Below are 26594 nucleotides of genomic sequence, written 5' to 3' on the forward strand. Positions count from 1 at the left end.
AATGTCTATCTTTAGACGCTGATCACAGTCAGGAAGATGAGACGGGCACACATGGGAAGTGAAACCAGTTCGGGGAACAGACTTCTCTGCACCACGTACCTCACACCTCGTCCACTACAACATGCATAACGCACCTCCCTTTCTTTTCACAAACTTGGATACGAAGTGCGAACTCTCTGGCCACTCCGATGGTGTAAGGAAGTTTCCAGGCCAGGGATCAAACCGACACCACAGCAGTGACAAAGCCCGATCCTTACCCCACTGAGCCACCGTGGAACTCCTTTCTCTTTTCGTCTTTTTAGCGCTGAACCTGAGGCATATGGAAGCTCCCAGGTTAGGGGTCGAACTGGAGCTGCAGCTGCCGGCCCACCCCACAGCCCCAGCAACGCCAGATCCGAGCTGCATCTGCGACCTACACCACAGCCCGCAGCGATCCAGATCCTTAACCCACTGAGCAGGGCCAGGGATTGACCCCCTGTCTTCAAGGACACTAGCTGGGCTCATTACTGCTGAGCCACAGCAGGAACTTCTCCGTTCTTTTTCTTATTTTTTTTTTAAAGGAATGTTAATTTTTAACGCTCTACCAGTTATCATTTGTATAACTTTGGCCATTGCACCTTTTAAAATAAACATCAATACTGAAAATAGCTTTATTGACATATATATAAATACAAGCAGACCTAGAAAAACCATCAGCGGCTTAACTTTTTTCACCTCCGTCCTCCCCCCCACTCACGTCGTCGTCGTCGTCGTCACAATAGAAGATGTCTCGAAACAGGAAGACTGGCTTGGGTGCTGCCGGAGTCTGGATTTCAGTCCCTCTCTTCTCCATCTTCTTCTCTAACTTTTCTTTAAGCAAAGGTAGACTTATCTCATAAAGGTAGTCTATTATCTCTAAAGAAAAGAAATGCAATTTTTTATTTTTGGTTGTTGTTGGTTTTTTTTTTTTTTTTTTTTTTTTTGTCTTTTTGCCTTTCCTAAGGCTGCTCCTGAGGCATATGGAGGTTCCCAGGCTAGGGATCGAATCGGAGCTGTAGCTGCCAAGCCTACACCAGAGCCACAGCAAAGCGGGATCCGAGCCACGTCTGCAACCTACACCACAGCTCACGGCAACACTGGATCCTTAACCCACTGAGCAAGGCCAGGGATCGAACCCGCAGCCTCATGGTTCCTAGTCGGATTCGTTAACCACTGAGCCATGATGGGAACTCCAAGTAATGCAATTTTGAAATTATCTGACAGAACCTCTCCCCAAGGTCAAAGGACAGAGGGCACTGATGACAAGGCAGTGCTACTGCCACTGGGTGGCTCAGTGGGGTAAGATCTGGGTCCCACTGGTTCACTCACAGTCACTCATCCGATCCTCTCGCAAATCCTACGAGGCAGGCACTGCTGTTTACCCATTTTTCAAATGAGGCATAAAGACATGACAAGACTTGCCCACAGTCACAGGGCCAGGGCAGCGGGGAATCAAACCCAGGAAGAGATGCTCGCGGAACCAAGAAGAGGATCTCGGCACACACTCCAAGGCGGAGCGCACCTGAACCGCGGGTGCTGGGCAGGCCACTGCTGCGAGGCCCCCGAAGGCCTGTGAGGGAAAATCGAGCCTCTGCACCCAGCCCAGAGATTCGGGTTCACCACGTCGGAGACCCACACGGCCCTGACGGTCCAAGCGTGGGGATTACCCACCCAAACAACCCACAAATGGCTGCAGAGAAGGAACGGGGTTTGTTGCTGGACAGCACGTGTACAGGCGTGTGGTGTGAGTACATGCACACGGGCGAGTGTTCTGTGCAACCTGGAAACACTGGCAGTTACTCACCAGTGCTCGCTAAGCACCCAGCACTCTGCTGACCCCATTTCACATGGTATCATCTCATCTCATACTTTTGGAAGCCCTGCCAGGTATGCACTATCATTGCCAATTTTCACCATTTTGCATTGGAAGAATCTGAGGCTCTCAGAAGTCAAGTCATGTGCCCAAGGTCACACTACCAGCGTGTGGCCCAATACCCTGCATTCTTTACCCCTCCTTTTTTTTTGGCTTTTTGGGACTGCACCCATGTCACATGGAGGTTCCCAGGCTAGGCGGTTGAACTGGAGCTACAGTTGCCAGTCTACACCACAGCCGAAGCAACACAGGATCCGAGCCACGTCTGCAACCTACACCACAGCTCACGGCAACATCAGATCCTTAACCCACTGAGCGAGGCCAGGGACTGAACCTGCAACCTCATGGGTCCTAGTCAGATTTGTTTCTGCTGTGCCACGACGGGAACGCCTCTTAACTCTTCAAATACTAAAAACACTGACCTGGGAAAGTCTTCTTCTGCCAGAAGGGGACACAGGTAGCTTTCAGCTTATAAAATTTAGTTTGGACATAAGACGGAGGAACGTCCCTTTAGAAAAGAAAAAAGGTGTCAAAAGTTAGTGGCAGTTTAAAAATCAATACTTCAGGCCTGTGCACTAGGTGGTCTACAGACTAAGCGGCTTTCTTAATCCTGAATGGAAAACCTTCAGGTCTACATGTGTGTGAGAAAAATAAGGTGCATACAAAAAACTATTGTTTATTCAGTTAAAAGAACAAACCAACCCACGAGCACACACCCAAAGGGAAAGAGGAGCGCAGTGTAACAAGAAGGATTCAATTGTCTAAAATAAAAAAAATCTATGTGACCAGCCAGGAAGACAAAGTGTAACCTAGGTCACAGGCCTGATGAGCCTTGGCCATGGCCTTGTGCTGAGCGCCCCATGGAGCGAGAGTCTGCAAGGGCGCGCCTACCCTCACCCTCATTCTGGGCCTGGGGAGATGGAGGCCCAGAGACGGCCAGGATCCTGTGGCGGGTAAGGGACGGCCTGGGACCTCCGCTGGGCCCACTCCAACCCCATACCCCTCTTTTTGGGTATCAGTGGCTTTCTAACTGCAGTATGGCTAATTCACAACGTTGTGTTAGTCTCCAGGGCACAGCAAAGGGATTCAACCTCACACGTTCTCTCCCAGATTCTTTTCCGTCGCAGGCTGTTAGGAGGCGGGGCGGAGAGTTCCCTGTGCTCTGCAGGAGGACCCCGCTGAGCCCTTTTCCGTACAGCCCATGTGCAGGTTCACCCCGAACTCCCCATTTCTCCCCCAGCCCCTCCCGCTATCCCTTCTGGCAGCTCTAAGTTTGTCTTCTATGTCTATGAGTCTAGTTCTGTTTCATAAATATGTTTATTTGTATTGTTTTTTAAGAGTCCACATAAAAGTGATATCACATGATACTTGTCTTTGTCTGACTTATGTCACTTAATATAATAATCTCTAGGTCCATTCAAGTTGCCTTAAATGGCATTATTTCACAAATCCTACACTTTTAACTGCTATACTTAGAATAACTGTATATGTGTCAAAAATCAAAGGCAGAGGAGCAGATTTTTTATTTTGCAAAGCTGAAGAAAGCGGATGCTTGCGATGTTTTGGTGACTCAGATCTGTTTCCCTTTACAATAAGGAGGACAGAAACAACTAAACCCTCAGTGCCTTTTTAAAGTGAAAATCACTAACTTCAAGTCCTCCGCACCTTTTTTCTTAAACCACAAAAGCCTGACATACTTGTTTTAACAATCGACTCACCTAGTTGTTGCCTGACTAGTGGGAACAAAATGATCCGCTACGTAAGCGGAAGTAAGAGGCGGCTGGGCTCTTCCAACCTCTTCGTGGCAGCAGCCCTCGCGGAGCGTGCTGTGTGCCCGGCGCGCTCTCCTTGGGTTCCCGTGGCAGTCCTGCAAACCTCTCTGGAGGTGGGGAGACCACGGCGCAGAGACAAGCAAGGGAACCACCTGCCCATGGGGAGCTAAGGGATGAGCAGCGCCCAGGTCTCAGCCCCGCTGCCTCCGACCCACAGCCCAAGTTCGAGGGCACCCGCACTCCCCTCTGCCCACCGCGTCCTGCGCCCAGACTGCTCTGCAGACTGGCCCAGGCTTCGAGCAGTCACCCTGCCTGCCATGGACACCTTCAGGTGCTACAGCTCATCAGACGGAGATGCTTTCTTTAAAATCTTGCCTACGTAATTCACAAGGGAAACTTCAAGAATCTGAAGAGAGGGGACTTTTAATTATTTTCACTGTTTTCATTCATTATTAAAACTCTGAGCAGGTACTATTTCCAAGGGAATTTGACTGGGTGCCATAATGTCTATTTCACAGCTTTGAGATTTCTAAATCTTAACTAGAATGATCAATATTTAAGTATGTAATTTTACTTAAAATCACTAAAAACCCATTTTCATTTAAGAAATGTGATCTCAGGCAATGTGACAAAATATACAAAGTTTTTTTTGAAAAGTCAGATTTTAAAATGTGGTTTGCTGCCATAGAGGGAGGGATCTGTTGGCATGAACACCTGTCAGGATGTGGGGGCCCAGCAGGATCCCCTTCCTTCAAGGCACTTGACATCCTCCCCTCACAGGGACCCACAAACCAAAGAGCAGGTGCCCCACCCCTGAGACGAGCAAGAAAAGAGGGTTTGGTGCCACGGGCAGATGTCTTGTGACTTCTGAGAGGGCCCGTGACACAAAGATTCCAGTTCTTCAAGGTTAAACAGACGGATTGTTCTTTGTCCACAGTCCCAGGGTACACAACTAACCATCGGAACCAGTTCACACCCTTCCTAATGGGTCAATGACCACATCGCACCAGCAGGCAACTTCTGAGAGGCAGCCGGGCCTCGGCAGCCCTGCTCCTCGCTCCACCTTCCAAAACTAAAGGCCAAACAGCCCCACGGTGCTCAACAGTTTGCTCGGCTCCGAGGGGCTGTGCCCTGCGAGCCAGCTCTCCTTCCTGAGCAGACACCACGGCCAGCTGTTGAGAGTGGTGGCCTCTCTCTTCATCAGCAGGAACTGATTGAAAATGCAAAGACCAGAGCCGTGAAGGGCCACGGTAAGGCAGACAGAGGCAGCGGATGGACGGAAGGTTCCGTCTCACTGCTCACATGAGAAGCACAAAGGCCAGCACACCGAAACTGCTGGGGAAGCACGAAGAGGAACGGAGCTTCGTGTGGCCTGAAATATCTCCCCACGGCCATTTCTTATGAGCAGGACGAAAGGTGATACTTTGGTACAGTGGGGAGATGGGGCTGACGCCGCCAGAGCCACGGGCTCCCAATCAGAGCCACGTGTCTCGTGATGTGATGTGATCTGACGAGGTGACAGAGCCACGGCCTCACGGCGAGGCCTGAGATGCAAGCCGAATCTGTGAGGAAACATCCAACAAACTCCCCAAGTGAAGGACGCTCTGCAGGGTGACTCGCCTGCACCCCCCATGACTCAGCGTCATCAAAGACGAAGGCAGTGGCAGATACACACTCCTACGTCTAAGACAGATGAGCAGCTACTGTGGGCCCTACTGGGGAGCACAGCGAACGAGTCAGCATCTCGTAATAACCTGTCACGGCAAAGAATCTGGACAAGAATCTGTGTATAACTGAATCCCTCTGCTGTAGACGCTGTAAATCAATTCTACTTCAATTAACCTAAAAAGGGGAAAAAAAAAAAAAAAAAAGACAAAGACAGAAGAACTTTGAGATCAGAAAACACCCGGGAGACAGATCCTGGGCTGAAGCTTAAATCACGAGGAAAATGCTGTAAAGAACCTTATTGGGACAACTGGCAAAACCTGAATGTGGACTGCGCTGTAGAGACCCGTCCCGCATCATGTCAGATGCCCTGGCACGACTGGCACGCCGACACAGGCGGAAGCAGCCTTGCTCAGGACGGGCGGGCCCCCGCTCGCAAACGGCCAAGGGAAAAAATGCTGGTCCCTTGGAGAAGCCAGCGGGGGAGGGAGGGAGGGGTGATAAGGCAAACGTGGCAAACGGGGAAAGGCTGCTGTGGGCAAAGGGCACGTGGGTTCCTCATACCGGTCCTAGCTGGCGTGAAGGGTCACTTCACGAAACTCTGGAGCTTTTTTTTTTTTTTTTTTTTTTTGTCTTTTTATGTTTTCTTAGGGCGGCACCCTCGGCATACGGAGATTCCCACGCTAGGGGTCTAATCGGAGCTGCAGCTGCCGGCCCGCGTCGCCACAGCCACAGCAACGCAGGATCCGAGCCGCATCTGTGACCTACACCACAGCTCACGGCAACGCCGGATCCTTCACCCACGGAGCAAGGCCAGGGAATGAACCCGCAACCTCATGGTTCCTAGTCCGATTCGTTTCTGCTGCACCACAACGGGAACTCCGATTTGAAGCTTTTAAGAGACTCTGCACCTGTTTCATTCACTCTTCTCTGGTGTCTTGGGGGAGGTGAGATGGGAATGGGGGGTGGAGTGGAGGAAGGGCTGGTCTGAAGCCCCCCCCCCCCCCCCGGTCCAGCTTAGAGTGGGGGCCCCGATACGCGTGTACATAAAGACAGGCCCAGACGGCTTCTGGGGGCAGCATGGCTCTCAGTCCTGTTCTTTACAATGGGATAGGCGGTCATTCACCAGAGTCGCCTCTGTCTTTCCATGAGCTTCACATTGAACAAACGGTCTTACCCTATGGTGCCAGCAAGATCCTCCCAGTCTATGGCGTTGGCGTCTTCCACATTTATCTCATACAACCTATGAGAAAAACAAAGGTTTTGAGCAAAAAGCCAGCATGATAGCCATCTTCATGGACTCAGAATGTTTAGAGCTGGAAGGCCGGGCGTGTTCACACCTGCTCCAGCTCTCTCCTCACGCAGGCCCAGGGTTAGCCCAAGGTCGCAGCGTAGGGGAGCCACAGACCAAAAAGCCATCTTCCTCCTCCTGAGCCCCTGGCATCGTCCACCAAACCGGGCTGCTTCCTCAGAGTGAAAACACCACCTCGTGCTCAGCATAGATGCCTAGTGGTTCAGGGTGCAGCAGCGCTCTGTGACAGACGTCCTGTAAAGACCTTTACACCCACCGGCCCAGTCACCCTCAACACCCCCGAGGAAGCTGGGGGGCTGTGTCTCTTCCACAGACCTGGGAATCGGGCTGAGAACTCAAGGTTCCATGGCCAACAGGCGGGACTCACACTGGATGCAGGCCTACCTGGCCTGAGATGCCCTCCTCGGCCCTGCTCAGCTTTGCTGCCCCTCCGGCCGAGGGAAAAAGGGTGAGCCCCCCCTCCGACAGAAGAGCGGGGAGAACCGGGAAGGAAGAACAGGGTTCAGGACGGAGCAGGAAGAATGAGGCTGCACCGGGCGGCCAGAGCCCACAGGCGTCTTCTGCTCTTTGCGGTTCCGCGTCTGTCAGAGCTGCTGGGGGCGGGGACGGACCTCTGCACGGACGGGACTCAGAGACCAAGCTGAAGACCAAGCGGCAGTGACATGAACTAACTCGGGCAGGACAGCAGGAGGGCTTGGCCTGAATGGTGTCCCTTCATTGTGCAGCGGACAGAAATAACTAATGTCCATGTGGGAGCCGTGAAGATAAAACACCGTTTACTGAGTGCACAGGCCGTTTTACACACGTTATTTCATTTCTTCTCCCAGTAACACTAAGAGGCAGGTACGGTTATCAGCACCCCCAGAACCGAACAGACCAAGACCTAAAAGGGGGGACGCACGTCCAAGGTCACGCATGTAGCAAGTGCTGGAACAGGGACGGGAGCCGAACACTCCACCTGCAGGTCCTGTGGTTTCACAGTGATTCTTTGCCCAGAGAGAAAAACAGGCCAAAGAGCATCACTTTCCATTTCCGTACCTTTCAATAAGATTGATCTTGGCCTGCAGGGCATTAACCCCCCGGTACACGTCCCGACCATGTGTCATCCTCTTGGTTAGAATTTCCGTCCTATGGTAGAAGAAAGGTACGGTTTACTTTCAGGGGCAAAGTTTCCATTAAAATCGCCTTTGTTTTCCTCGTTTAAATTGAACTGATTTAGGAATTCCAGTAGTGGCACAGCAGAGATGAATCTGAATAGGAACCATGAGGTTGTGGGTTCGTTCCCTGGCCTTGCTCCGTGGGTTAAGGATCTGATGTTGCTGTGAGCTGTGGTGGGGGTCGCAGACGAAGCTCAGATCTGGCATGGCTGTGGCTGTGGTGTAGGCTGGCAGCTATAGCTCTGATTAGACCCCTGGCCTGGGAACCTCCATATACTGCAGGCGCAGAAGCACAATGGTGATTCTCCAGATGCTCTGCATAGACGGCTGAGACCAAGCTTCCTCAAACGCTAATGACTGTTAAAGGCCTAAAGGTCAGAATAAAAGCTTCATCAGCAACTGGCCATGTGACTTTTAAAATAACTTAAAAAAGCTATACCCTGCACCTCCAACCCCCTCCTCACTTGATGGAATCCTCAAGAGCACAATAAAAGCAGTGTGGTTTCTTGAGGTGGCGCTCTTGGTCCCTGAGACCTTGAGTCCCCCGGTTCCCACCTTTACTTAAGATAAATGTCTCTGTGTCTTGTTTTACGTTAACTTTTCCTTAAGTTTCACAGCACCCGTTCTTCAGCCCCAACCTGCTGAGCTGGCCTCAGCAAACAGTGACATGTAATCCTCGGGTTGAGGCGTATAACCCACTCCCCCTACGCCTTTGTTTTCTGGCTGCACCCAAGGCATGCAGAAGTTCTCAGGACAGGGATTGAACCCATGCCACAGCAGTGACAACATCGGATCCTTAACCTGCTGCGCCACTGGGAACTCCCTCATTCCCTTTCTCAAGTCTAAAATGTAGACGTGGAGGAGTTCCCACCTTGGCACAGAGTGTTAAGAATCCTACTGCAGCAGCTTGGGTGGCTTGTGGAGGTGTGGGTTCAATCCCAGCTCAGTGCGGTCACAGCTGTGGTTTGGCTGTAATCCCTGGCCCGGGAACTTCCAAATGCCGTGGGTGAGGCCATTAAACACACACACACACACACACACACACACACACACACACACACACACACACACACACACACACACACGTAGAAAGGGCTCTGGTTCCTCCATATTACACACTTTCCCTCCCAAACATATTACACACTTTCCCTCCCAAATGTTGTCTGTTCTTTGGAGCTTATTTCCTGAGGGAAGTCTTCTAGTAAAACAAATACTCTAGGCAGAGCTGGAAGGAATATAAACAACAAACGGGAGCCTCTGGGAGTTTGCTTTTAACACACAAAGCGCTCACTGGGGACTGCACTCTCCTTTGACAGGCAGGGTGACCTCCTGTGCAGGAGGCCTGGGTCTTGGGCTGTGGAACCACCCCCCCAAGCAGCTGTGCTGTGTTGCGGCTGCATGTCCGGCTCAGACCCTCCAGGCCTGGGAGGCTACGCGGGGAAGGCAGGTGCAGCAAGGTCAGGACTGAGTCCTTCTAGAATGAAGAGCGAGCTGCCTCCCTTCAGGTGCAGACGGCGAGCCCGCCAGAGGCAGAAGGCGGGCTGCCGCGGGTCACTCGCTTGCCATTCCCTCCTGAACGTAAGTTTTGTATTTTTCTCTCAAGCCATAAACAGGTTAACAACCTGGTTTTACCGGGAAAGCTGAGGGAGGAGGTAGCTGGGTCCCTGGGCTGAGAACGGCTGGGACATGTCAGGCCGAGCACACTGGGCCCTGTTTCTCTCTGACACACGTCGAGGAGGCAGTTAACGGCCGGAGGCGGCTCTGCTGGACTAGCGATAAGAGGGCCACTTCTTTCACTCCTGGGTGACCTCTGGGAGGTCAAGGAGACCTCCGCAATCACGCATGTGCAGTCGAAGACTCCTGCAGTCCTGACACCACCCGGCGTCCTCTGCCAAAAGGTGCGCATGCCTAGTGGGGAGGGTCCCGTGTCCGGTCGGGTGTGAGAAACAAAACAGGCTAACTGGCCGAAGGTACACCAAGACCGCAGGAGCCGTCCTACGGCAGTCACTTCAATCACCCTCCGGCGCACCAACCACTCCCCTGTGGGCTCTCCCACAGGCTGGACGCTGACTCTGACAACAAACTCTACACCTGTTTTCAGTCTCTGCCTCCTCGCAACAGTCTGGCGTTCAACAGGGGGCAAGAATCGGGGCAATTCTGCTTTCAGCCTCTAGTCGGTTTTAGTGGCCAGGGTTCCCGGTTTTCACCTAGGCTGCCCAGGTTCAATTCCTGAGCAGAGAATGCCGATCTCGCTCTAAGCCATCACTCACGGCTGCCTCTCTCTCTCTCTTGGGGATCAAAGGGACAGGCTGAAGAAACCAGAAGCCAACATTCAGTATTAAAAAGATTCAAGGGCGTTCCCACCGTGGCGGGTTCCCCTTGCACGGGTTCGATCCCTGGCTTCGCTCAGTGGGTTAAGGATCTGGCATTGCCCTGAGCTGTGGTGTAGGCCAACAGCTGCAGTTCTGATGTGACCCCCCCGCCCAGAAACTTCCATATGCTGCAAGTTCTATTTACAAAACAGAAACAGACTCACAAATGTGCACACAGAGAAAATAAATTTATAGTTACCAGAAGGGAAATGGGGAAAGGGAGGGACAAATTAGGAGCTTGGGATGAGCAGATACACACAGTTCTATACGCGCAACAGAGCAACAACAAGGTCTCGCTGTAGAGCAGAGGGAACCCAATATCTTGTAATTACTGCAATGGAAAAGAAAATGAAGGAAAAAAAAAGAAACTTTTTCGGGAGGGCTGCACCTGCAACATGAGGAAGTCCCTGGGCTGAGAGTTGGGAACCTGCGCCATAGCAGTGACCCGAGCCACTGCGCTGACGACGCCACAACCTTCTGATCCTTAACCCGCTGTGCCACAGAGAACTCCAGTGCTTTTTTAAAAATTGTGTCGAAATACAGGTGACTTTGGAGGTTGTATTAGTTTTAGGTATACAGCAAAGTGACTCAGTGATACACAGACTCTGAGGGGTTCTTTCCGTGACAGGTTACTGTAAGACCCTCACTACAGGGAGGTCCTTGTTGGTTTCTGATTTTGTCTGTAGTCGTGTGTGTGCATTTTAATGCCAAACTCTGAACTGATCCCTCCCCGCCCTCCTCTCCCCTCTGGGGACTACAAGTTTGTTTTCCGTGTCTGCCTTTCTGTTTCGTAACGTTCACTTGTACTGTTTTTCTCAGAGTCCCTGTATCAGCAGCATCCTACACACGTGTCCTCCTCTGACTCACTTGACCTCTGGGTCCATCCGTGGTGCTGCCCGTCAAGGTCTTTGTGGAGAAGCCGCACAGTGAATCAGGTCGGTCAAGAGTTAACTTACATCAGATGCTGATTCTGAAGTCGGGGCGGAGGGTCAGGGAGGCTCGCTCTAGGCCTGAGTACCGCTGTCCATGGGGGGGGTCAAAGCTCATCTCAGTGACCTCCCCCCGCCCCGCGCCCCCGGGGGGCACGGATCTCGCTGAGATTGGTGTAAAAAAGCCTCAAACTTACCACTTACTTTTACACTGCATCCAGTTCCTGGTTTCCACTTTAGCCTCCACTTCCACCCAGGATATGCCTCTGTAGAGTTTTTCTCGAACAATCGACAGGCGGCCTTCGGGATTCTCTTGGAGTTTAGAATCCATCTCCTGTAGCTCCTGGGGAGACATTTTCTTTAGAATCACTTCTTCCACAGCCTTGATGAGTTTCTGGGTTTCCGTTTTACTCCAAGCTCCATGATTCCTTTCTGTTGACATAAAAGGATGGTCCTGAAGTTGCCAATCTATTTGCTTTCGTGCACAATATTAAAACCAAACAATAACGATGCAAACGTGTCATCAGACATCTGTCCAAACCCAGAGAGGGTACAACACCCAGAGTGAACCCTAACGCTGACTGTGGACTCGGGGCGGGGTGGGGGCCGTGGTTAGAAAGTTTCACTGTAGGTTCAGGGATTGTAACGAATACAGCGCTCTGGCAGGGGATGTTGACAAGGGGTGTGTGTGTGTGTGTGTGTGTGTGTGTGTGTGTGTGGTGGTGTGTGGGGGGGGGGGTGTGTGGTGGTGTGGTGGGGGGCTGTGCCTGGGGGGGCAGGGGGCGATGTGCAAAATCTGTACCTTCCTCTCGCTCTGGCAGGGGATGTGACAAGGGGTGTGTGTGTGTGTGTGTGTGTGTGTGTGTGTGTGGTGGGGGCTGTGCCTGGGGGGCAGGGGCGATGTGCAAAATCTGTACCTTCCTCTCGCTCTGGCAGGGGATGCTGACAAGGGGTGTGTGTGTGGGGGGGGGGGGGGGCTGTGCCTGGGGGGGCAGGGGGCGATGTGCAAAATCTGTACCTTCCTCTCCCTTTAACTGTGAACCTAAAACCACTCTAGAAAAATTAAGTTTTTAAAATAAAAAAAGATGAGACATTTTTCAGATGATAATGGGCAATGTCCCAGTTACACAAACATAAAAACTATCAAACGGTTACATGCAAATCAAAATGAAACTACTAAAGTGGCCATAGATCCTTTTTAAGAACCAAAGGCCCCCCAAAAAAACACCCCAAATTTAAAGCAATGTATTTTTTTTTTAACCTTTGAAAAAGCTGTACTTCCTGTGTCTAAGAGTAGTATCTCCTGTGTGAAACTGTGAGGTTCCCAAACGTTTAGAGGGAAAAAAAAAGTAACCAAATGACTTTCCTGTCAGGTACTCTCTCCTGAGTGCCTGGGTGAAACTCAGCTGCAGTGACGCCACCACAGGACTTGAGGGAGGCACCTGAGAACCTCCGCGCCGTTGTCGTTGGCAGAGGGTGACGGATGCTCCCACGGATGGCGCTTCTGACCTAGATGGTCACAGTCGCGGCCATGGTCACGCAAACCGGCGGGCTACAGATATCTTTGGTTTGGCCCACAGAATGTCACTGTTGCCCCCATAAGGCTTTGGATGAATATTTAAAAGTCGAGAGAGGAGTTCCCGTCGTGGCGCAGTGGTTAACAAATCCGACTAGGAACCATGAGGTTGCGGGTTCGGTCCCTGCCCTTGCTCAGTGGGTTAAGGATCCGGCGTTGCCGTGAGCTGTGGTGTAGGTTGCAGACGCGGCTCGGATCCCGCGTTGCTGTGGCTCTGGCGTAGGCCGGTGGCTGCAGCTCCGATTCAACCCCTAGCCTGGGAACCTCCATATGCCGCGGGAGCGGCCCAAGAAATAGCAAAAAGACAAAAAAAAATAAAAATAAAAAAATAAAAGTCGAGAGAGCCCTGAGAAAAAACAGCTACTGAACTGAGGTGTGGAGGCAGTCAGCCTGGTGAACACAGGCTGCGCGGTTTCATCAGCACACAGGAGGTGAAATGAATCAGTACAGAGAACGGCTTAAAAAGCGATGACTCAGGAGGTCCCCAGTGGCCTAGCAGTTAAAGAGCCTGGCGTGGTTATTGCTGCGGCTCGGGCCCCTGCGGTGGTGTGGGTTTGACCCTGGCCCAGGAACTTCTGCAGACTGTGGGTGTGGCCAGAAACCAACCAACACACACAGAAAGCCCGGAGACAGACCTGCAGTGATGCCGGGGCCCTGGGCTGCTGTGGGCTGATTCAGCCACCTCGGTGGCGGGCGCTGGAGAGGACAACTTACCGCTGCTGATCTGGGAGAACTTCAGGGCCACCGAGAGGCTGCTTCGAGACACCAGCTCGCCAATCTTTTTCCAGTCGTTCCCGTGGAGGGCCTGGTATACCTTTAACTTCTCCACATCGCCTCTGCTGTACCTAAGAGGACGGGAGACCATGCATGTCCTGGCTGTGCCCCAGCCACAAGGCTGACCCCGTCTCTCTGTGCTGCGCTACCAGCACAGTCCCACCGACCACCGAGCCCCATCTCTTCCGGTCTCGGCGCCTCGGCTGGGGACATCCTGTCAATCAGCCACCGCTGTCCCAGGCCAGGGGCAGAGGCCAGAACCAGCAGATCACACGATTCCTCAGCCCAGCCCACAGAGGCTTCGCAGCTCATGAAACCAGGCTTCTGGGAGTTCCCGTCAGGGCTCAGTGGGTTAAGAACTTGACTAGCATCCATGAGGAGGCAGGTTTGATCCCCGGCCTCGCTCGGTGGTTAAGGATCCACCTTGCCATGAGCTGCGGTGCAGGCCACAGATGCGGCTCGGATCCCGGGTTGCTGTGGCTATAGTGTAGGCCAGCAACTGCAGCTCCCATAGGCCAGCAACTGCAGCTCCCATGTGACCCTTAGCCTGGGAGCTTCCACATGCCACAGGTGCAGCCCTGAAGAAGCAAAGCAAAGCAAAACAAAACAAAACTTCTTCCTGTGTCTGCAAAGCCCGTCGCTCCCTAGGGTGCAGCCTGACCGGCCTCCTCTCAGGCTCCTCTCGCCTCAGAGGCTCCAGGTCTGCGGTGGGAACAGCCTCCCTCCACCCCCTGGAAAGTTCCCGCAAACTCTTCAGATGTGGCTGAAGTGGTGCGTCTTCAGCGAGGGCCTGGTTGCCCTCTGTGGCTGGAAGAGCCACTTGCTCTTCCCCCCAGAAGCCACCCTGCTGCGCCCCCACGGCCCTCGGATCACCAACAGCTCCATGGTCACGCTAGCCTGGCTTCTCCGACCTCCCCTCTAGCCTGGCGCTGTCCAACGGAAAGGCGACGTGAGCCATACATGCCATTCAACACTTTCTCGTGGGAGGTCTCTTGAGGTGCAGCGGGTTAAAGACCTGGCCTTGTCACTGCTGTGGCTTGGGTCACTGCTGTGATATGGGTTTGATCCTGGCCCTGGGAACTTCCATATCCCATGGACGTGACCCTCCCCCCAAAAAAACCCACCAAAAAACAACCCCCACCCCCGCAAAACCAACTTTCTCATAGTCACATGGAAATGAACTTTATCTAGTTTGAATAAACTAATTTCATACCATATCTTACTTTAACCCAATCTATTAAAAATGCAGCCACTTTAACGTGTCATCAGTATCTGAAAGCACGAGCTACTTCACGCTCTCTCCCTCCCACCGAGCCTTGCGCGTCCAGGGAGCATCTCAGACTCCAGCACACCTCGGCTTACAATGACCCCACTTCAAGGGAGGCTGGTGGGTACCGGGAGGGCCAGCTCAGCTCTGGAGGGGACGTCCCCAGAGGGCAGGGATGCTGCTGGTTTTCTGCACTCTAGCGTCTCACACTCGACAGACAGCAGACGCTCAGTAAGGACGGGACAGATGGCTCAGCGCAGACATGTCGCTATTTAAGGAGGTTAAGGGGCCTGAACCCCACATAAGAACAAATACGTGCTCTGTAAGTGAACTTTGAGATGAAACACCTTAAATGTTTCCGTGAAGAGCGAGCCATCTTCATGGCGGTCTCTGATTCCTCCCTGGGGGTGAGAGGGGCGGTTTACGTCACCACCAGCACAACGCGAAAGCAGCCCTGGTAAAATACTAACCATTTCTTCTTCCTTGTTTCTTTTTTTTTGGCTGTTCCCACAGCATGCGCAAGTTCCCGGGCCAGGGATCGAACCCGAGACCCAAGCCACGGTAGTGACAATATGGGACCCTAACCGGCCGGACCACAAGGGAACTTCAAGGCTTATCTCTTTTGGTGAAAATTATAAAAGAAACCGAGGTCGTATCAACGTTAGGTTCAGATAACGTGTACATCCTGGTTTAAAATCACGCAGCCCAGCAGGACTCCAGTGGCCCTGCTGCATTCATCTGCCTCTCGGGCTGAGATCAAGCAGCGAGCCCCGGGCTGCTGTCTGGGCCTCGCAGGGAGCAGCTGGCGCTTCCCTGCTCACACCTGGGTCCCCGAGCAGCGCGCTCACCCACAGCGACACTCAGCCTACACCTGCTTTACCTGGATGCTGGAAACAAACCATCACTGGGTATCTTACTTAGGAAAAACGGCAGGAGAGAACGGCCAAGGACACATGAAGCTCTCTGCACGAATGCTCCCGAATCAACCTGAAGGGCCTCACACTGGGGCTGAAAACCCAAAGCACTGGCTCAGCGCCCGAAGCACACGTCACACTGGGGGGAACACCTGGGCTCAGGAAGAGCTGACAGCAAGGAACTGGGGAGGAAACCCCCTGAGGGCCAGTCCGAGGCAGCACCCGGAAAGCGAGGAAAGCAAAGCAGAGTGAAAGCCAGGGATTTAGAGGAGGAGGGTCACAGAAGATCAGAGGGGGGGACCCCAAAGGGTCCTCGAGACAACCATCTGACCTCAGGTACACATCTGGCTTCACACACAAACACCTTGATGATTCTGCTGTGGACACTGATTGACGGCATCGGCCAAGGCTAGAGGAATGGTCTGCTCAGGCCGCTGAGACTCTTCTCACCTGCCTTTGTAATTATTGACGTCAAACATCTTCTTTGCTCGATAGTACACGAGTTTCCAGGGCCGCGCGATGCCTTTACCTGAAGTCAGAGAGCAGGTGGTCAGAGGGACGCCCGAGCGTGGCATGAGATGCAGTCACAGTAAGCCAAGAAGCCTGAGCACCCCTTGGGACCACACAAACCGTCTGAGACCCTGCAGAGGGTGGGGTTTCCTGCAGAAAGCGATCTTGGGGAGCAGATAGAGAAAATTACCCGTTTCCCTGGCAATTTCTGAAAACTAGCTGCTCAGTAAGCAGAGGTTCTAGCTTTTGGTCTCCTGACTTCATGGACAAGACTCTGACAAGGCAAAGGAATTTTAACAGAATTTGAATCAGGAGGATGGGACGCTAAAGTGAAGGACACACGCCAGCCGTTCTCAATAAACAGGAAGCCTTTCCAGGCAAATAAGCTTCTTCCCATTTCCCCAGCCAAGATGAAACAATCCCCCAGGGAGGGCTCAGTGCTGTGTTTTCCGTTGTGCATTCCAGAGAACACCTGAGAAATTATCCTCCTTAAATTCAAGAGAGGTTTTTGTTTTGCTTTGTTTTGTTTGTTTTTCAGTCCAAAGCTACATTTGTTTCATGACCTTCCAACTTTTCAAGGAGGAGGAGGATTCCAGCTCATAGCACATCTGTGGCTTGACTTAAAAAACCCGGGAGGTTCTGGTGCACCTAAGGACGTGCTGTGCACGTGTGTACCCCGCCCCCCCCCCAAACAGGACAAAGAACAGGAAGAGAAACCACAACTAAAACTGTTACCAAGCAGGAAAGCGGGAGGCTGGCCATGTAATTTGTTACAAGATCTGTAAAAGCACTGCTCTTGGGAGACATGGACACATTTCAAATCCCGGAAAGCACAGTCTGGCAAGAAAGAGACTATTAATGGGGCAGCAGCACCGGATGGGCCAGGCCCTGCGCCTCGGACTCATCACGGAGGGTCGGAAGTCTGTGGCTGGCCAGAGCCCACGGTTGGAAACTTACCGATGTGCAGTCTAAACGAGTGTTTTCTTTTTAGGTCGGTGATCAGGGATTTCTCCTCTGGGTATCTGTCTGTGTACAGCAGCTTGTCTGCATTCTCGATGCCCGTCAGGGACAGAAACTCCTGCACGTTTTTCTCTAACTGCTTATTTTCCTTCACGGAAAATTTGCCAAATTTAATGGCGACACCTAGGATTTGAGGCAGAGAGATGGTACGCAGCTGTCATCAATGAATGAAAGCGAACCAGGGCTGGTCTTTAGCCATGACACCAACTCCTCCCTGCCTGCCCCCCACGCCCCCCCACGGGGAGCAGCCCCTGCTGGTGCCCCGGACCTTCGCTCTCCCTCAGAGCTCAGCTCCGGCCATGTTCCACTGCCAGAGCCCTCCCTAGCCACCCTATGCCACTGTGGCCATTCCCGAATCATCAATCCCTTCTTACAGTTATTTTTTTAAAATACTGGCATTCCCGTCATGGTTCGGCGGTTAAGAAACCTGACAACATCCATGAGGACACCGGTTTGATCCCTGGCCTGGCTCAGTGGGTTAAGGATCCAGTGTTGCTGTGAGCTGTGGTGTAGATCGCAGATGCGGCTTGGATCCCACATTGCTACGGCTGTGGAGTAGGCCAGCGGCTGCAGCTCCAATACGACCCCTAGCCTGAGAACCTCCATATGCCGCGGGTGCGGCCCTAAAAAGCAAAAAAGCAAAAAACCCCAGTAATATATAATCATGAAAAACTCAAACGGTACTCAAAGTGGAGTTTAAAAGAAGCCCCCTCACGCTCCTCTGCCACCCCTCCACCCCCCAGGCTGTGCTGTGAATGGCTGGCACAAATACAAACACGTATGTACATTCTCTATGCGTGTATATTGGGGGCGGGGGGGGATGTCACTGCATTTTACTCTGATTCTCGTCAGAATTCAAGGCACTCAAATCTCATTATGATTATGATTATGATTGTGCACGTCTGTGCATGTATGTTTGTGTGTATGTGTGCATATGCATATTTTTATTTTATTTTCTTTGCTTTTTCGGGCCGCACTCACGGCATATGGAGGTTCCCAGGCTAGGGGTCCAACTGGAGCTACAACTGCCGGCCTACACCACAGACACATCAACGAAAGATCCAAGCTGTGTCTGCAGCCTACACCACAGCTCACGGCCACGCTGGATCCATAACACACTGAGCAAGACCAGGGATCCAATCTGCAACCGCATGGTTCCTAGTGGGATTCGCTTCTGCTCTGCCACGATGGGAACTCCAAATCTCATTATTACTGACTGTACTATACAGAGTATTTCCCTATTCTTTTTTTTTTTTTTTTTTTTTTTTTGTCTTTTTGTTGTTGTTGTTGCTATTTCTTGGGCCGCTCCCTCGGCATATGGAGGTTCCCAGGCTAGGGGTTGAATCGGAGCTGCAGCCACCGGCCTACGCCAGAGCCACAGCAACGCGGGATCCGAGCCGCGTCTGCAACCTACACCACAGCTCACGGCAACGCCGGATCCTTCACCCACTGAGCAAGGGCAGAGACCGAACCCGCAACCTCATGGTTCCTAGTCGGATTCGTTAACCACTGCGCCACGATGGGAACTCCTATTCTTATTTTAAAAAATCTTTCATAAAATACATACTCATAAAAATGTCAACATAGAATACAGAAGTAAAATGGGGTCCTTCTATAGACACTGCTCTATAAATTTTCTCTTTTTCTCACCTTTTTTTTTCAAAGTAATCTCAGCAACATGATTAATTCCTAAGGCAAAAAGCCCTTCTTTTTACTTTTTCAATGAGTAGCATCACACACCACACAGCGGATACTCCCATTGTGGCTCAGTGGTTAACGAATCTGACTACTAACTACGAGGTTGCAGGTTCAATCCCTGGCCTCGCTCAGTGGTGTAAGGATCTGGCGTTGCTGTGAGCTGTGGTGTAGGTCACAGACGTGGCTTGGATCCCGAGTTGCTGTGGTGTAGGCTGGTGGCTACAGCTCTGATTAGACCCCTAGCCCAGGAACCTCCATATGCCACAGGAGAGGCCCTAGAAAACGTAAAACAAAAAGACAAAAAAAAAAAAAACCAAAAAAAACCCTGCTCACTTGCAGTTCATCACCTTACATGTGTAGTTTATTTACTTTTTAAACATCTTTTTTTTTTGGCCATGTCCATGGCACATGGAAGTTCCCAGGCCAAGGACTGAACTCTCACCACAAGAGTGACTCGAGCCGATACAGTGACAACACTGGATCCTTAACCCGCTGAGCTGCCAGGGAGCTCCATTTAAAGTCCAATAAGCTTTCTGGGAGGGTCTCGTAACACAATCACAAGGAGACCAAGCTGGGTCTTGCTTGAAATCATGTGCACCACAACCAGCTCACCCTCAAGTTAATATCCTGGGGAAAAACTGCACCTCATCAAAGCTGATGGTGTTACTGTGAGTGTTTTCATCTCACTTCTATATCCTTCCCAGTGTCCCGACCACCTAACCTCCTCCCTCCTCCTCCAGGCTTGATCGTCTACACCAGGTTCCTTCAGACTCTTTACTCCTTGTCTCCTCTACCGGAAGTTGGGCCAAAAAAAAGGGAAAACCAGGACACACCATTTTGCTGATTTTATAGCTCAGATGACAATTCTGGAAGGCGATAAAGCTGCAAGTAGCAAAGGGATGCTTTTTGTGAATCGATACATCTGAATTACAAAAGAACGTCCGGGCTAGTTTCACGTGTAGAAAAGTTCACCAGGAGTTCCCATCATGGCTCAGTGGTTAACGAACCGGACTAGGAACTATGAGGTTTTGGGTTCGATCCCCGGCCTTGCTCAGTGGGTTAAGGATCTGGCGTTGCCGTGAGCTGTGGTGCAGGTCGCAGATGCCACTTGGATCTGGTGTGGCTGTGGCTGTGGCATAGGCTGGCAGCTGTAGCTCTGATTCGACCCCTAGCCTGGGAACCTCCATATGCCGTGGGTGCAGCCCTAAAAAAAAACCAAAAAAAAAAAAAAAGAAAGAAAGAAAAGTCCAACAAATATTAAAGTTCCATGAGCTCACCTTGGGCTTTAAATTCTTTAAACCGCTGCAGGTCATCTCGATACATTCGCTTAATCGTGGTGGCGGCCCTTTCCTTGATGTCAGGAATGAATTCTTGGAGCTGCTTCACGGCGGAACCCAAATCCACATCTGAATCGCCTGAATCTCGCGAATCTTCAGATAAGTATCTGGGTTCAGACTCTTTAGCCAATTCCAAACTGCTTTCTTCTTCATTTGCAGGTTCTAACCTAAGGAGAAGAACTGGATTAGTATCGACGGATCACTTGCCCTAACGGCTTTCAAATTCTTTTCTTTTCTTTCCTTCCTCTCTCCGTCCTTCCCTCCCTCCCTCTTCCTCTCTCTCTTTCGGTCATGCCCAGGGCCAGGAATCAAACCCAAGGCACAGAAGTGACCCCAGCCACTGCAGCGACCATGCCAGATCCTTAACCCACTGAGCCACCAACAAACGCCTCAATTTTTTCTTACAGTGATTCAGACTACAGGAACATGAAAGCTGGAAGGGATCTTGAAGCTGATTCAGTCTGTGATGTGTGAACACTTTAATGCAGCCTTACTACTTTGGCTACATCTTAGAGGCTGCCCAGAAGGTAAACATGCAGCCCCCTAAGCCTATTTCCACCAGGAATTGCTGCTTATGTTACTATTTCTCTCTCTCTCTCTTTTTTTAGGGTCACACCCGAGGCATATGAAAGTTCCCAGGCTACAGGTTGAATCAGAACTACAGCTGAGACCTATACCACAGCTATAGCAATACCAGATCTGAGCCTCGTCTGCAACCTATACTGCACCTCACAGCAACGCTGGATCCTTAACCCACTAACTGAGGCCAGGGATCAAACTCACATCCTTGTGGATACTAGTCAGGTTCCTAACCTGCTGAACCACAAGGGAAACTCCCTCTATCTCAACTTTTCTGTTTTAGATATTGATTTCCTGGAGTTCCCGTCATGGCGCAACGGAAACGAATCCGACTAGGAACCATGAGGTATTGGGTTCAATCCCTGGCCTCACTCAGTGGGTTAAGGATCCGGTGTTGCTGTGAGCTGTGGTGTAGGTTGAAGATGTGGCTCCGAACCTGTGTTGCTGTGGCTGTGGCGTAGACCAGCAGCTGTAGCTCCAATTAGACCCCTAGCCTGGGAATCTCCATAAAAAGCAAAAAAAAAAAAAAAGCTACATATTGACTTCCTAATAAATTAAGCCCTCTTCTACCTCCACGGACACGTAAGGAGCCTCTCCAAACAAGTCAGATTTTATAAAAACTGTTACTAATTAGGTAAGTCAGTATTCTGGGTTTGTACAGTTACAACTGCTTTGTTGCAGTTAATGGCCACATTGTTTTCCTGTCATGATATAAAGAAAACATGGTTTTTTAATGCATCGATTATTAATTCACCCCCGAACTTTCTTTTTTTTTTTTTTTTGTCTTTTTGCTATTTCTTGGGCTGCTCCCACAGCATGTGGAGGTTCCCAGGCCAGGGGTCGAATCGGAGCTGTAGCCACCAGCCTACGCCAGAGCCACAGCAACGCGGGATCCGAGCCACGTCTGCAACCTACACCACAGCTCATGGCAACGTCGGATCCTTAACCCACTGAGCAAGGGCAGGGACCGAACCCGCAACCTCATGGTTCCTAGTCGGATTCGTTAACCACTGCGCCAACGGGAACTCCCACCCCCGAACTTTCTGACAGATTTCCAAAGCTGCTCTATGTTTAAAAGTATCAGCTAAGCACTAATACAGGAAACAGGAAAAAGAAAAAAAAAAAAAAAAAAGTAAGCAAACTAAAAAAAAAAAACAATTTCCAAGCTGAATGCCTTTGTCTGAGCGAAGGGTCAAAAGCTTCCACAGGGGACACAGCCCAACACAAGTCAAGGACCTGGAACATTCCCTCCTCGTTACCAGCAATCTGAAGATGTCCCTGAGGAGAGGTCAGGGAGGACAATGAGTGGGGCCCTCTGCTATTGAACTTCCGTGTGAAACTATTTTAAGCCAAGTCAGTCAAGCAAACGGAAGAAAGTCACTGAGTAGACATGGGGAGAAAACCCGGCCCAAGTCCTAGGAACTGAGATAAAGTGGCTTAAAAACAAATTCCTGCATTTATTCATCTGCTAGTATATACTTAAATGAGAATTAAGTAAATAACATCGAAATTCCCTGGAGTTCCCGCCGTGGCTCGGGGGAAACAGAGCCAGCTAGTGTCCATGAAGATGCAAGTTTGATCCCTGGCCTTGCTCAGTGGGTTAAGGAGCCGGCGGCAGACAAGGCTCGGATCTGGCATGGCTGTGGTGTAGGCCAGCAGCTGCAGCTCCAATTTGACCCCTAGCCTGGGAATGTCCACATGCCATGGGTGCAGCCCTAAAAAAACCAAGAAATTTCCTTTATTAAGGGAGGACCGTGACTCAAGTTTTTTCCTGCTCTATAATAGTCTAAATGATCTAATCTTTTCTTTGTGTGAATACAGACAAAGGCAATTTTGGGGTCTTACGATGCCTTTCAAACTTACACACAGAAATTCAGGGCTGGAATAGTTCTTAGTGAAAATAGAATCTAACTTCCTTTTTTTTTTTTTTTTTTTTTTTTTTTTTGCTGCACCTGCAGCACAAGCAAGTTCCCAGGCCAGGGACCAAACCTGCACCAAAGCACTGACCTGAGCCACGGCAATGACAAGGCCAGGTCCTTAACCCGCTGAGCCCAGGGCGCTCCTAACTACCTTACTTTACACAGGAAGATGAGGAAGAGGCCTGCCAGGCGGCTCAGGGAGATGTGCACACCGATCCGGACATTTGCTGGTCCATCTCTTTACGGTTTTTCTGCCACTTGCTGTGGCCTTGCTGGACAGAGAGGTCACGGGCAGACCGCACAGCAAAGACGCACACCAGCAGAAGGCTTAACACCCCCACGTTACCTCTGCACCTCTTCCGAACAGGCCTGGGTTTTCTCCTCTTGTGGCCTGGGTTTCGCACTGTCTTCAATCAAGGAACCATTACCTTCCGGGGAGTCAAAGGGCATGTCCTCAAAGCTTGCCCAGGGCACTGAAGCGTCACCGCCAGACGCCAGGGCACCTTCACCAGGGGACCTGTGCTTCCTTTCCTTAGTCCTTTTCTTGAGGCCGCTGGACCTCTTGCCGCCTCCCGCGGTCCCGACCTTGCCCGCCACTCGCCATCCCTCCGAGTACGCGGCCCCAGCACCCTCAGGCTCGGGCACAGGCCGGGCCTCGAATTCCGGGTTAGTTGAGCGCTTCCGCTTTCTTTTCTTGGGCTTGCTCTGGCCCTCGGACCCTGGCAGTTGGGCCATTTCAGGCTGGGCGTCCTGCTCCTCGTGGGATTCTGAGGCGGGCGGGGCAAGGTCTGCCTCTGGGGTTGCCCGTCCAGCATCGCAGGCCGCCGCTTTCCTCCGACGGTTTTTATGCTTTTTCTTCGGCACCTTGGCCGGCGGCTCTTCTGACTCACGGGCCCGCCACTTGGTGGCCGCGGGCGGTCCCTCTGCCTCCGGCTCCCTCTGGGCCTTCCGCTCCTTGCTCGGATCCAGGTAAACGACATCGAACTCCTTTCCCAAATCCGCTGATGTGTCCTCGACAGTTTCCTCATCCGCCAGGACGTACACGACGCCGGGTTCCCTGGCGACCCCCAAAGCCCTTTTCTTTCTCTTTTTACTCTTTTTGGGTAGAGAAGTGGCTTTTTCGGTCTCATCACAGACTTCTGACTTTCTCGGAGGAGAAGACACGAGACGCTGGCGATGCTCTTTCTCTTCTTCACTCTTAGTTACGGGAGGCGGCTCGCCTGCCAGGGGGGCATCTGGCAGGGGCTCGCGGCCATGCCTCCGATGTCTGTCTTTATGTACAGAGCGCTTTGTCTTTTTCTTGCGGAAAACTGGAGGGTGGGTTTCCGGTCTGCTGGACTCTCCTTCCATTTTATTTCTATGTGGAAACTTAAAAACATGGTTTATTTGGACAGAGCATTTTAAACATTAGCCTTAGGAGGAAAAAAAAAAAAAAATCACAGAAAAAGGAAACTGCATGACAGATGCCGAGCCTGCAGTCGTGTGGTTCTGGATTTTAGTATTCTAAATGCACAGGAGGACTTCCTGTTGTGGTGCAGCAGAAATGGACCTGACTAGGATCCATGAGGATGCAGGTTCAATCCCTGGCCTTGCTAAGTAGGTCAAGGATCCGGCGTTGCTGTGACCTGTGGTGTAGGTTGCAGATGCGGCTCAGATCCCAACGTTGCTGTGGCTGTGGCAGAGGCCGGCAGGTGCAGCTCCAATTCGACCCCTAGCCTGGGAACCTCCATATGCCGTGGGCGCAGCCCTAAAAATACAAAAAAAAAAAAAAAAAAAAAAAAAAAAAGCTACATGCACAAGAGGCTCACTGTAACTCACTCGTGTGCTTCCACTGCCTTTACGATCAGAAAGGGTTAACCGAGAGCAGCGCTCTGCACTTCCGGTCCTTGCCGCCCCCAGCCTCATCCCTCACCTCGCCTTTCAAACTCTGTGCTCCAGGCACACGTGACTGTTTTTCCCCAAACATGCCATAATCCTTTCCTTGGCTCAAGGTGTTTTTTTTGGCCATGCCCACGGCACTCGGGAGTTCCTGGGCCAGGGATTAAACCAGTGCCACAGCAGTAACATGAGCCACTTGCAGCGACAGTGCTGCTAGGCCATCAGGGGACTCCCAGCTCAAGGTCTTAGAATACTCGATTCCCTCTCCCTGGGACACTCTCTGCTGCCTCCCTCCCCTCCCTGCCTCCTTTCATCCTTAGGAGCTTGGCTTGAGTATCACTTCAAGAAAGCTGTCCCTAATTAAAATTATACACACATTATGATACCGTGTACGTTAAAACACAAGAAAGGTTCATGCATCTTATCTGAACGGATACATACAGAGTAAAACTATGAACACAGCATGGGGATTATAATTGATAAATTCAGGGATTAGGGGCAAGTATAGAGCCAGTTTTTCTTCCATCTGTAAAAATCTCTCTTTTTTTGGCGCATGCAGGGGCTTGATGCGGATCTCAGTTCCCAGCCCAGGACTGAACCTGGGCTGCAGCAGTGAAAGTGCTGAGTCCTGACCACGAGACCATCGGGGCGCTGCCTGTGATCTCCTACTTCTTAACTGGAGAAATGAGAACGGAGGTGTTTGTTCTATTTTTATCTACTCTTATTTGAATGTCTGAAACAGTTACTTAAAAAGCAAAGGGCTGACCAACAAACGGCTTTCATTTGTGTTGAAAAACAAGCAACTGAAGGATATGAATGTACTATAAGTATCCCCCCCAATAAATAAGGAATAAATAAGAAAGAAAGGAAGGAAAGAAGAAAAGAAAGAAACCTTTCCTGACCCCTTGGGCTTGGCCCACTCTCCAAACGACATACTTTCCCAGGGAACTCCTTCTCTTTAGCCCGGCTGTGGTTCACAGTGGGGACATGAGGTATCCACTGACCTCGGACCAGAGATCGCCTCTTTGAGAAAGAGACTGAGTGGGCCTTGTTAGTGTCCACAAAAAAAGTCCAAGTTCGGCAATAAATTGGAATGAGGTTTAACAAGCCTCCGATGCCGACAGTCATACGGAACACATGCATTCTGGAGTTTAAGCAAGAGCGATGTGCTTCACGAAAGACAAGGCTAGAATATAATTCTGGGAGTTCCTGTCGTGGCTCAGTGGGTTACCAGTCCAACTAGTATCCATGAGGATGCGGGTTCGATCCCTGGCCTTGCTCAGTGGGTTAAGGATCCGGCACTGCAGTGAGCTGTGGTGTAGATCAGACATGGTTTGGATCTGGCGTGGCTGTGGCTGTGGCTTAGGCCGGCACCTGTAGCTCCAATGCAACTCTTACCCTGAGAACTTACCAAAAAAAAAAAAAATATATATATATATATAATTTTGTAAACATGTCTTATTAATTTGTCTCTACAATCTTTTCTTAGCCTCTTTGCTTCTATTTTCTATGCTGAAAACTCCATCTTGTTCTGCTTTACTTGACTCCACATTCCTGCTTGAAACACAGTCGCAGTGCTGGCAAATGACTTAAACTTAAGAACAAAAGACCTAAAGGCATAAGTTATTCATGTGGTCAGCTGAAAGAGGACATAAGGCATTGGTCTAGGCACGCCTCCGTCTGCACAGCATGCGTGATATGTCCTGTTAAAATAAGAGAAAGAAGAGCCTCACAGCCCCAGGAGGTTTATGAGGGGTTGTTAGCAGAATATGCATCAGCAAGGAGAACAAGGTGCAAACCTAGGCAGGCCAGGTTGCCTTGCCGCAGACAGGCACGCAGTCTGCAGAAGCACAATGGTGATTCTCTAGATGCTGCGCATAGATAGCTGACGCCAGGCGTCCTCAATGCTGATGATTGTTAAAGGCTTAAAAGTCAGAGTAAAAGCTTAACCAGCTACCAGCTAGGTGACTTTAAAAAAAATAAAAAACTATATCCTGCACCTACAGCCCCCTCCTCACTTGACG

The 26594-nt window shown here is 51.0% G+C and overlaps 1 protein-coding gene across 9 annotated transcripts in view; it reads right to left on the reverse strand.

The window, feature by feature from the left end:
• TTF1 (transcription termination factor 1) overlaps positions 629–26594 on the reverse strand; it is a 32017-nt gene continuing 6051 nt past the window's right edge. For 2 of the 9 annotated variants that reach the window (XM_021070753.1, XM_021070763.1), the window contains 10 exons: positions 23039–24060; positions 20135–20361; positions 17097–17282; positions 16080–16158; positions 13389–13519; positions 11296–11530; positions 7679–7768; positions 6506–6571; positions 2314–2399; positions 629–894 (listed from right to left, as the gene is read on the reverse strand). In XM_021070753.1, coding sequence (XP_020926412.1) covers positions 701–894; positions 2314–2399; positions 6506–6571; positions 7679–7768; positions 11296–11530; positions 13389–13519; positions 16080–16158; positions 17097–17282; positions 20135–20361; positions 23039–24042 — 2298 coding nt within the window. In that variant the 5' untranslated portion in view covers positions 24043–24060 and the 3' untranslated portion in view covers positions 629–700. The other 7 variants (XM_021070737.1, XM_021070744.1, XR_002337972.1 and 4 more) reach the window with 6 other exon arrangements.

The sequence above is a fragment of the Sus scrofa genome, chromosome 1, assembly GCF_000003025.6.
Source record: "Sus scrofa isolate TJ Tabasco breed Duroc chromosome 1, Sscrofa11.1, whole genome shotgun sequence".
In the NCBI taxonomy this organism is placed as follows: domain Eukaryota; kingdom Metazoa; phylum Chordata; class Mammalia; order Artiodactyla; family Suidae; genus Sus; species Sus scrofa.